The sequence below is a fragment of the Bombyx mandarina genome, chromosome 23 (assembly GCF_030267445.1).
Source record: "Bombyx mandarina strain Sakado chromosome 23, ASM3026744v2".
NCBI lineage: Eukaryota > Metazoa > Arthropoda > Insecta > Lepidoptera > Bombycidae > Bombyx > Bombyx mandarina.
In genome coordinates, this window is record NC_143229.1 from 15599562 (window position 1) to 15612342 (window position 12781).

Here is a 12781-nt window from a genome sequence, read left to right on the forward strand (position 1 = left end):
CTAAATACGTCATCACGGATCCTCTCGATTAACGGTGCTTTTAGGTACCACAAGCACCGGTCATCGTCCTCGTCGAACCCGTCGCTTGCGACGAAGGGCTCGACGTGTGAATTAACCCACAGACACAGCCCACTCACTGAGCTTCTCGCCGGATCTTCTCAGTGGGTTGCGTTTCCGATCCGGTGGTAGATTCTGCGAAGCACTGTTCTTGCTAGGGCCATTGTTAGCAACACTCCCGGTTTGAGCCCCGAGAGATCACCTACACGTCAAGGAGAAGCTGAAATAGCCTCTCAAGGCTATCAGCATAGGTAGAAAAAAAGTGGGAAACGCATCCACATTATTCGACCCAGCGCGACAGCGGTTAGAACGCGCTACCAGATCAATTATGTATCACCGCATTTTCTTTAAATTGATAAATATTCAATATGTGTTTCCATATGAGAAATACCGAAAACTCCATATCGAGGGGTGAAATGCTATTTGATTTAAGTGACATTTCGCTTAACACGCGACATTAATCTATGTAATTAAATTCGAATTAAACAATTCGATGTTTGTAATTGAATTTCATTTATTTTTACAACATTCAAATAGCTGTTGACGATTTTAAGCTATTGCATAGCTTTTATCGCGGGCTTTGCGAGCGGCAACCAAATCAAGAAATTCCGTAACGAAAATAAAACCTAACACTCCCACTCTGCCTACCATGTAGTCCGCGTTCAACACATTCACACGTTGCGCTTGTGTAGGTAGTGTTTGTAAATAAGCGCGCGGCGTGACGTTGCACTGCATGCGCATCATGAAAAGTCTGCCCATTTCTCTCTCGCGCGGTCTAGCTTATGAGTGTGAAGGGGACAGTTAACGTTTTGCTTTCGTTCATCTTTATAAATATAGCGTGGTCTTATTTTATTATAGTTATAATATTAAATTATTATTGTCTCATTATAATAATTGTATAAGTTGATAAAAAATGCTATGCAATAGCTTTACCGCGGCAGTCCCCGGGTGTCACACGTGTTTTTTTTGTCATGATATTTTTTGCAAACTTAAAAGGCTCACTTATGAAGTTTCAAAAACGTCGCTTAAACTAAATAGCCTTGTCCCGTCGATAGCATCAGTCGATCTAGAGAAAAACACAAAAATATAATCATATAAATTTAATTCTTTATTTACTAACACCAAACAGAAATTAGACCGCGTTCACTAACATAATACTGCATGTATAATATATATATATTATGTATGTATATAACTTTTCAATTACACAACTACTTACATACTATAATACATCTTAAATACTATAATGTATTATTACTGGTAATAACAGACAATAGGTAATCGATGTTCTAAAAGCAATTATTCGACTTTTCGATTCGCTCTATAGAGTCAGAAAATCACTTTTTTTTAATTATTATTATCATTATCAGTAGGATATATACAAACATTTTGTCTGCCTTAGCGGAGACTATAGAATCGATTTCATCAAATTTTAATGAATTTTTCTTTATTTTCGTTAAAGAACTATAAGCCAATTTGGACTTTTTTTATTGCGCTTGTAGGCAGACGAGCATACGGCCCACTTGATGGCGAGTGGTTACCGTCGCCCAGGGACTTCAGCAATGTCAGGGGGAGAGCCAAGCCGCTGCCTACCGTTATAGGCAGAAATACACGCATTTCCGAAATCATTAACGACCTAATACTAACACATCATAGATAAGTCTTTAAATAGAAATCACAACGAAACAGAATAGTAAGGCACAATTATTTTAGTCAACGCAACGGTCAAACGTGTTGCCAAACTCGTAGTGGAATCACCACGACATTTTAAAGGTTTTTTTTTACTGGCAACATTGTTACATAATGTTGCCGGTAACTATAGTATATTACCTACTAATTCGGTATTTAATAAGCACATATCTTAAATTAGCATTCTCTGTGCTCTGGCTCTAAGTAAGTTTGCTTGATGATAGTTTTTCGGAAGAGTTCACGGCCCGCCTTGCGTTAAGTGTGCAAGAGTCCGTAAACATCAACAATCTTCGAGATTCTGGTCAAGATATTAGGTTAAATTATTAATATTTTTATAGTAACATCGGTCTTGACACTTGTGAAATTTGTCAATTCAATTATCTTGATAGATTCCATTACATAGGTTTAAAGATACAGAAAGAGCTAATAGGCGTATTAAAACTGCAACTAAATATTGGTATTTCAATCAATTTGTATACAAGCAGTCCTTTGGGAGTTTTCTTCAAAAAAATTGTTGTTTTATTTATTTACTTTGAAAGATCTTTCGGTAGGCTTAACGAAAAAAGATCTTGAATCGAGGGAGTGTAGACCGACACTTGAAATGTTATCGTTCGGAACTTGCTTTTTTTATTGCTTAGATGGGTGGACGAGCTCACAGCCCACTTGGTGTTAAGTGGTTACTGGAGCCCATAGACATCTACAACGTAAATGCGCCACCCACCTTGAAATATAAGTTCTAAGGTCTCAGTATATTTACAACGGCTACCCCACCCTTCATACCGAAACGCATTACTGCTTCACGGCAGAAATAGGCGGGGTGGTGGTACCTACACCACCAATAAAGTACCACCAGTACATATGCAAGCTTATCTTGATAATGTCGTAAGCGAGATTCAGGCATCTGTCAAATATCTTGTGTTCTATGCTAGATACCCGCCAAAACGCAATAAATAAAAAAACAAGGAAATGTATTTTTTCAAAAATAATTGTCAGTTCAGAACATGGACAAAACTAAAGCCCCTGTGAAACACGCATGATCCAAATTTTAGGTAGTCAGGGTAAAACTAGCCTAACCTTATCATAATTAGCATAGAGATAAAGAGGTTAGTATTTACTTTTATATTGGTTCGTAGGCAAAAACAATACGCGCGAAAAATAATATTTACAAAGCCATCTGTTCTCTATGGGTGAGACTAGAGATAGGTAGGTTTTGCATCAAAATTTATTGTGTTTTAAATAAATTGCAATATACATATTATAAGTACGAATCCGAAAAATTGTGGGTTAGGCCACTTTAGCACTGACGGTCTCATTTATATGATTGGGAATTTCGACCGCCGTATACAATCAATCAATCAATATCCAATCAGCACCAAGAATTAGGAGGCGTTTAACTTTTGCTCTGTTATTACCAGTACTCACATAGGCACTTGTCGGGCGTTAAAACCGCATTACAAAGATTTTTGTATAATCACTAGCAACACACCAATGTCGCAGAGATGAAGCAACATGAATTACTTTTTCGTAACGATAAATCGACAATGTTTTCTTTTGTAATGTTATATTAGAACATGTTTTAGGCCACAAACAAAAATACAGGGTGTCCCAGAAAGAATGGATAATCCTGAAACACCTCATAGTAGAGCTATTGGGGAAACAAAAAAAAAAAGAATTCTCAGGTAATACCCAAATTAAGTATTTAAAAAAAAAGTTGATATTTTCCATACTGCTGTGCGTTTTGGAATATACAACAGCTACAAATAAATGAAATCCATAGACTTCTTGGTGTTATAATATTATACATGGACTATACTAAGGAATATGCAGGAAATCGTATGAGTAGCTAGTGTAATTTTTTATAAAAGTTAATTAGAACTTAAATTTTAATCATAAAATTTGGTATTTTTTCCTTATTTTTAATTTTTTATATTGAGTCCCCAATGAGGTGTTTCAGGATTATTCATTTTTCTGGGACACCCTGTATATAGTTTCACCGTAAACTTAACACTTTCGCTTGCTTTTTTCGCACAATAAATAAATGAAAAACAATTTTAATAAAAATACCCTTAACGCGATTTGCCTTTTTAATCGAAAACCTACAGTGTTGTCAGTAAAACAAATCGAAAAATCTTATTCTCCCATTTAAATTTCGAGATGAAATTGATTATGGTCGATCATGGAGCGTACACTAGTTAAATTAATACTCCTAATATATGGTCAGCAGGCAGAGGCTTGGTCGTACCCCTGGCAGTGATGAATTAACAGTAACCACTCACCATCAAACGGGTCCTATACTCGTCTGCCGATTTAATAAAAAATATCGTATCGCTTTTATTGGAATCGGAAACGAAGACACATGATGGACTATCAAGTCGTGAAATGCTATTTTTGCACATTTACCGGTAAGTCATTTAAAGTTTAAATTTTTGAAAAACTTATTATTGAAGTTCAATTAAAAACATCGAACCGTTGATGCTGATACCAAATAAAACGCACCTTTAATTACAAAGATAAATGTCGCGTGTTAAGCGAAATGTCGCTTGAACCAAGTCTGAAGTCGTCGTGGCCTAAAGGATAAGACATCCGGTGCATTTGTATCTAGCGATACACCGGTGTTCGAATCCTGCAGGCGGGTACCAATTTCTCTAATAAAATACGTACTCAGCAAATGTTCACGATTGACTTCCACGGTGCAGGAATAACATCGTGTAATAAAAATGCTTGACGTACTGATCAAAAGGCAAATCTTGTTAAGTTATTAGTACTAATTTTTTAACGTTCTCGATAGCGTAAAAGTTAACTCGAATTTGTATGAAGTCGGATCGTTTGCCTACGTTTGCCGCTAGGGGCGCTATTCCAACTGCATACAAATTCGAGTTAACTTTTACGCTATCGAGAACGTTCGCAAATGACACGCGAAAAACACACCCAATCGAATAAGGCTAAATTACTAAGTTTTATTAAGTAACGTGTAGGAACATATTTGTATTAATTAAATATTATTGAATGCTTTATATATATATATATATAAAGCATTCAATAATATTTAATATATCGGGGGATGAAAGGCTATTTGGTTTAAGGGATATTTTTGCAACTATACAAGAGAGCCACTTAAAGTTCAAACATATGGAAAGAATATCATAAAAACAAAAAAACGTCTTCAGCTATTAAAACGGAGTAAACTTAATTGAAGTTCAATTAAAAAAATCGAACTGTTAAAGCTAATAAACCACCTTTCATCCTACGATATGCAATCTTTAATGTTTGTTATTCTGACACTGCTAGCGCCATCTATTGGGTTCAGTGGAAAACGTAAAGTTGTTTCACTTCGTTTCAATTCGCTTGAACTAGAGTTAGTGACGCGATGAGGACTGTTGCAGCTACACTGGCGTACAGTATCGATCGCGTATCTGACTCTACACACTCTATTTTTATGTTTATCGTTTTAACGCATTTCCCGAAATTCCGGGAAATTTTCGCGAGCTGACAGCACCGGCTCCAAGGCTTTCGTATGCACGTGTTTTTGTTACAAACACTTTTTTGTCTTAACGAAATAAAAACGGAAACTAAAAAATTAATAAGAACAGCTTTTTTGTAAATCAATACGAATTAAATTTTCACGTGAAGCTTATAACAGATTTCGGGTTAAAGCTCAGCTTTTATATACTTTTAAAGTGAAGTTAAGGTCATTAAGTGGTCCTACGCTTTTTACATGACAGGTTACGAGATCCACTTGACGAAATACTTTGATTTACAAACGAATATTTATTTATTTATTGCATAGATGGTGGGACGAGCTCACAGACCACCTGGTGTTGAGTGGTTGCCGGGGCCCATAAACATATACACCATATACATACACCTTGAGATATGAGTTCTAAGGTCTCATGTATAGTTACAACGGCTGCCCCGCCCTTCGAACCGAAACGCATTACTGCTTCACGGCAGAAATAGGCATAATTTCCTATCAGCCCCTTGGCTTCATCTCCTCTCTGGCTTTAATGGCTCCGAGTCTTCAACTTCCAGCAACAAGGCAGGTAGGCACTTCTGAATTTGCATGTTGAATCGACTAAGACACCTTTACGATCTGGTGTTACCAGCGTTTTATGACGTCACATTCATTACGCGCGCGCGTGCGAGAGGGATAGCTAGATTACCCTATTCCACGCCCACTTTGGCCTAATACCCAAAACTGTTTAATCATTTCGCAAGTTAAATTGACAATTTAAGTACATAGTCCATTTAAATTGCATTCAACGTTGTCATTGCTATTATACACAACAATGCAAGATGCGTTAATTAAAACTTACATACATGTACGAACAGGTAAAAAGCTAAAACCGTTTTATTAATATACATAAAACTTTACATAAACATTTTCAAGTCTTTTAATATTTCTTTTTTTTTTTTAAACGAATGGACGTTGTCCCTTTAAGCACTCAATATTAATAATTTTCAAGGCCAAGTTTGTTTTTAAAACTAGTAAAAATTTTTTAGTTTTTTTTTTAATAACAAATTTGACGAAAATGATATTTTAACAAGTCACTGCATTTCTTAGTGGGTCACAGTACGTGACGTCATACGTGTGGAGCTGGGTTGTGGCTACAAGTGACGGTTGCTCTCTCAGCCGAGTTCTGTGGTTTCCCATAAATCTTGGGAGGTTCATTTTGATTGAACAGTCTCCCTCCTGTGTGCTTAGTTTTTTAACTTCTCGACCGCGTTAAAGTTAACTCAAATTTGTATAGAGTTAGAAAGTTTGCCTGCGTTTGCCGCTAGGGGCGCTGTTGCAACTCCATACAAATTTGATTTACCTTTAACGCTATCGAGAACGTTAACGGACACGTATCACGCAGAAGTTTCACTTGAAAGCTTGGTGCCCATCCATGAAAACTTTCAATCGCACAATTATTGAAGCGAATCCAAATCTTTACTTGTGTTAACTATAGTGTCAATGTAGGGCAGGTTTCTGCATAAAATTTGCACGATTTTTCCGGCCTCTCAATGACAAGGTCAGTGTAAAAAGTAATATTAATACGATTTTCGTCAAATCTATTAAAACACACTTATTTATAAATACGTATAACTAACATTAATAAGTAAAAGAAATACGTTACAACATTAAGTATCAATAATTAAAGAATAAATAATCAAATTTAAATATACTTTTTTTTCAATGGCAACATTACGAAAATGCTACCATACGAAACATGTTTTTTTTCCCGTAATTTTAAAACTCTTTGGATTCTATTGCAACATTATCAATAATTTATAATTTCTTTGGGAAAATCGTTTGTTTAAAATACATTCGTTAAATATATTAAATATCTTTGCTTATTTCTTTGGCAGTTATATATCCTCGTATACAAACGACAGGCCACATTTTTTATTTTTCTATATAACTAGATATTAATTTTAATATATAAATTACAGTCATTTTGTATTATTAATTTTCAGAACACGTTTCCATACTGCGAATTATCTATTAATATACTTGTATTTAGAATTTGTTTGACGGTACAAATTAGAGTGGACTGAGAATACGCCCAGCCATCGGCGCATAGACAAATTTAAAATTTTTACAGTATTTTATTTTATTAGACACAATGATTATTTATTATTATAAGATTAGAGGCATGGTTTTCTTAATTTAAATCAGAATAGCACCGCGCAAAACATTCAGCGTCTTCATTCCACAAACCGCAGTATGGCAACACAAGACAAATTATTCATGCAATGACATATCAAGGACGGTATTGCCATCGCAGTCGCCCTTTAATTCGGGAGATTTCTCCCCAGTTTTGGGGGCTTCGTCCTCGCTGGACACATTATTCGCGAACGACAGGAAATGCTTGCCAAAGTCCAGTTCGGTTTCGTTCTCGCTCTTGTCCTGAGGCTGAGGGTCGCCCGCGTTGAGGCACTCGTAATGCTTATACTCCTTCTGACGCTTGCTGTTCTCGACGAACTGCTTCAGTTGCTGCGGCATCGGGAAGGACGACTTGATGTGGCAGCGCTTCATCCAGTTACGCAGCGATTTTCTGGGCACTTTATGCGTTTGGGCGGCCCTGCAGTGAGACAGTCTCGTTGAGGCTAGTTTATGGGTCATATTCTTTAAACGAATTAAATAATTACGGGTGGTAAGGCCTCTTGTGAGTCCACACGGGTAGGTACCACCACCTCGCCTTTTTCTGAAGTGAAGCAGTAATGCGTTTTGGTTTCAAGGGTGGGATAGCCTTGTAACTATACTGAGACCTTAGAACTTATATATCAAGGTGGCTGGCGAATTTGCGTTGTAGATGTCTATGGGCTCCAGTAACCACTTAACACCAGGGGGGCCGTGAGCTCGTCCACCCATCTAAGCAATAAGAAAAAAACCTGATAGTGAGTGGTTACGGTCGCCCATGGACTTCAGCAATGCCAGGGGCGGAACCAGGCCACTGCCTACTGTTAAGTACTCTCCACAAGCCTCGTTTGAAGAAGGACATGTCATACCGCTCGGGAAACACCGTGGAGGGGAGCTCATTCCAAAGCCGGATGGTACGTGGCAAAAGAGCAGTGGGAGCGCACTGTGGATGAACGCAGTGGCTCCAGGTAGTATGGATTTACTCTACTTCGGTCACCAACACAAAGATCCAATCCAAACCTATTTATCTTAATGATTATACAAAATATATTACCTGTAAATACTCCCGCCCTTCTTGACATCCATCAGGGCTGCCCACATGGCCTCGTTCGAGTACCTCCTATTAGGATTGAATTTCCCCATCATGACCCTCTCGAGGTCTTTACGCGACAAGCCCGAGGAACTGATCTCTTTGCCCTCCAAGAACTGATCCAGGTCCGACTTGAGCACCGTGTCGCCTATATCAACGTTTTTATCTTTGAAAATAGGCGGCCTGCCCCTTCGTCTGATCTGTGCTTTTTCCCCGATTTTCCGGTAAATCTCTTTGTTGACAACACTTTTGGGGATCAGTTCCACCTCGGATTTTTGCGGTTTCTGCTCGATCTTCGACTTCTTCACTTGGCTCGCTCTTAGGAGAGACACTTCAAGCTCGCCATTTTGCTCCAACCATGATTTGTAATAGTCATTCTCTGCTTTCTCTGCGTTCTTCTGCTGTAAATATTCTTCTGTGGCGTTCGTATTGAGCCCGTATTTGGAAAATTCATTTTTTATTTCCACAGCGTTCATTTTGGATAGCCTGTTGATGTATTCGGAATTGGCTTTCGCTAAATTCTGCAGTTTATTTTGAAAGAACAATTCGCTCTCCGGCTTCACGCGCACGTAGTCGCGGCGGCTCCCTAAAAACATAAGTGTTGCCGGTGAAAAAAATTCAAATTACCACCATTGAACCATGAATGGGAATATGGAAGGTAAATAAAAAAATATTAAATAAAAAAAATGTCTGTAAGATCAGCCCTGGAAAGGACTTAAAATAAACTTAAAAATTAATAAATAAAAAATTAAAACATTTACAACTACTTTAGAACATTCATGGTCCAATTGTATTTCTTTTTTCTTGTTTAAATAACATTCTACTGATTCACAAATACATCAAAACAGGCCTACCTTACAGACATTTTTTTACTCTTCTTACGCACATTGGAAATAAAAGACAAGGATCACTTCACAGATTAAGAAAGAAAAAAAAACGATTCATCGCGACGCCATTTTGAAAATTTGTACACTTGTTTTTTTTTTGATTTTTTCTTTTATCGGCCGAGACAAACGTATAAAATAATCAAGGATTTTATTGTATCGGTGAATTATCCGAGGAATTTTCCGAAAATCAAATCACAGATATCGATGGAAACTTTCGAGCGAAATTCATTTAATAGTTATCCCACAAATTATTAATGTATCTACAAACAAGCGTGCTGCTAAAAGTCTTACCTGATGGCTGACCGAGACTGCTGCCCGGTTTCCCTGGTTCGTCGTCCTGAAAGAAAAAAAACCATAAACTTTAAGCTCGCATTTGTTAATAAAGCCCGTAAGTAAGCCGATATGAATGGTTGCCAATGGCAAAAATAGACTTTTGGACGAAAATTGCGATATTCTTACTTGTGGTAGGATCTCTTGTGAGTCTCTTTCGGAGAATACCGCCTCTTAAACTGACAATGAACACAGCTAATTTAAAGGTTTATAATTTCCGTCCAAAAGTATATTTTTCAACTTTTTATTTATTTATTGCTTAGATAGGTGGATGAGCTCAGAGCCCACCTGGTATTAAGTGGTTACTGGAACCCATTGACATCTACAACGTAAATGCCACCACCCACCTTGAGACATGAGTTCTAAGGTATCAGTATAGTTACAACGGCTGCCCCGGCCTTCAAGCATTACTGATTGATTTTTTTTTCTTTGGTGGTTGGACGAGCTCACAGCCCACCTGGTGTTAAGTGGTTACTGGAGCCCAAGGACATCTACAACGTAAATGCGCCACCCACCTTGAGATATAAGTTCTAAGATCTCAGTATAGTTACTGATGGCTGAAATAGGGTGGTGGTACCTACCCACAACACGTCCTACCACCACTAAACTAGTCCTCACCTCGTTGTATTCCATGGGGTCGTTATCCATTTCGCCGTAATACAGTCCGTCTTCCTCGACGGTTTCCTCCTTCACATCAGCAGCCAGGTCTTCAGATTTCCGTTTCTTAGGTCCGTTGGGAGATGACTGGGGTATCGACTTAGGCGCTTGACTCGGTCCTGACGAGATAAGGGTGTCTGCTTAATTCATTTGTTACAGCCGAATTTGGACACGATTTAAAATATATACATACATAATATATGAACACCGTAAATTACTTTGACGCGTGAGGTCTGCCCCTCAATCTGAATGCAAATTATTATTATATCACATTGTGTATTTGTACATATATATGTATATATGGTATTTGTGTATGTGTGTGTGTGTGTGTGTGTGTGTGTGTGTGTGTGTATTATATTTCAATAGATTGGTACACCGCGTGTGATTCGTTTCCAAATTATTCTTGTCCACCTGATGGTTGACTGGTAAAGATCGCCTCTATCTCACTCTCTCTCTCACAGATTTTGCTATAGTTCAAGTCTAACATCTTTGTTGACTAAAAAAGCACGTTGCCTTACCATTGGTAGTGGGGTTGTCCTTCTGTGCGTTCGCGACGAGGGCGTCGCTGGCGACGGTGAAGTCCTTCGTCTCGGGTTTGCTGTCGGTCAGACCGGAACTGTCGTTTGAGCAGAGACCTGTGGAGGAATTGACCATCACCGACCGGAGCTATCCGAATTTACAGTATACTACTCAAGGGGTTATACTAAATTCACAAAACCAGTATGTGAGCTCACGGGGCTCAAACTAGGAGTGTTGCTAACACTGGCCCTAGCAAGAGCAGTGCTTCGCAGAATCTACCCCCGGATCGGAAACGCGACCCACTCAGAAGATCCAGCGAGAAGCTCAGCGGGCTGTATCTATGGGTTGATGGAATCATAAGATGTGTACAAAGCTATATATCGCATCCCGGCATGATAAAGGAAGCAAAATCACGCCATCTAGCGGACCTGGGCTGCAAATACCCGTCAAACATCGGCTCACTTCGGGGTTGCTTCGGTAGAGTCGAGATGTCATCACTCGGGAATCGAAGCACATTTTTGGCCTGATATCTTAGATTTGTGACCACGCTTTGTAACGCTAGGGGCAAAACCAAGTCGCTGGGTAACTGAGTAACGACCTTATTAAAATTCTTTTGAAGAAAGATATTCCATAGCGGCCAGAGCCGGACGGTACGTCATCATCGTCATTACTATTTCAGCCTAAAGCTGTCCACTGCTGATCTCCACTCATACCCACCAACAACACCACCAACAACACCACCAGCACACCACACACTACACCACAACGTAACCCAGCGATTTTCACCAGGTCGTCGGTCCATCTGGTAGGTCGCAAATAAGATCTTTGGAAACGCACTGCGGATGAATGCAGCGGTTCTATCTAGTATAGATGAACTCCTAACAACGGTAATGGGATGGTAATAACGAGATAATTCCATAATTTTCTAATTATGCGACTACCCGATGCTTCGTATAATTAACAGATCGTATTGGATCCATACCAGCAGTGAAACCAAAAAGCCGACAGAAGAAACTCACCTCTGATCTGCAGAGCCTCTGCTGACTTCAAGAGGCTCGGCAGCTCCTCTTGGGTCACGTTCACTTCCCCTTTGTACATAAAGTCGACTAGTGCCTGCATTTCACTGAACCTGAATTCAACATAAGATATACTCTCACAACAACCACTCTTATTTGAAGCAGCAATGGACATAAAATTGATCTTAATTCATTACCCTTTACGAGTAAACGGCAAAAGGAAGAGCAGGTGATATTACCCTCTAATATTATTCAATGTTACATAAGAAAAGCTCAAGAATTTTTTTTTTTACAATATTTGACGGTATTTAGCATTAAATTTAAACGTCGTCTAATAACACCCCAACCATCCGTGAGTGACCACGGAAACAGTATAGTAGTCGAAACGTCTGCAATAATAAACGCAATATTGAACAATAAAGGCAGTTTTTTATGTCGAAAATACCGAAGAAGAAACTTTATCGTAGTCTATTTGTACAGTATGAATACAAGTGGAGGGTTTTATCAGATCGCGTGGGAGCTACCATCCTGACAATTTCTGCTGCAAAACATGCCAGTTTCAATAGACAACTGTAATACAACTGATCACATGTCGAGCTATAGACGAATAATGTTCTTGACTTAAAGGAAAGGTGCTCACCTCATGTCCCGCATCAGGACGATGGGATGGTCGCAGGGGTTCTGCAGCAATAGTCTCTCGAGGTACGCCGAGCATGCTGACAAGACCAGCTTGTGGCATCGCAGCTGACGCGATTCGCACGCTAACGTGACGTCAGCGAATTGTTCGGTCAGTAACAGGCGCGGAAAAACGGCCTGTTGAAGAACTGAATTATCAGACCAAAAAAGGGTCTAGGTATAAACATATTGTCTCCAAACACGACCCGGAGATGACAAATATTGATGACTAGCTATG

General features: G+C 38.9%; 1 protein-coding gene across 5 annotated transcripts in view; it reads right to left on the reverse strand.

Annotated features, from left to right (window-relative positions):
* Positions 1-1144: 1144 nt before the first annotated feature.
* Positions 1145-12781, reverse strand: part of LOC114246584 (uncharacterized) — a 29712-nt gene continuing 18075 nt past the window's right edge. For 4 of the 5 annotated variants that reach the window (XM_028179175.2, XM_028179176.2, XM_089737620.1 and 1 more), the window contains exons 3-9: positions 12509-12681; positions 11872-11981; positions 10852-10968; positions 10295-10452; positions 9638-9683; positions 8424-9045; positions 1145-7811 (exon numbers count right to left, since the gene is read on the reverse strand). In XM_028179175.2, coding sequence (XP_028034976.2) covers positions 7472-7811; positions 8424-9045; positions 9638-9683; positions 10295-10452; positions 10852-10968; positions 11872-11981; positions 12509-12681 — 1566 coding nt within the window. In that variant the 3' untranslated portion in view covers positions 1145-7471. The remainder of the gene's footprint in view (positions 7812-8423; positions 9046-9637; positions 9684-10294; positions 10453-10851; positions 10969-11871; positions 11982-12508; positions 12682-12781) is intronic. The other variant, XR_016325231.1, reaches the window with a different exon arrangement.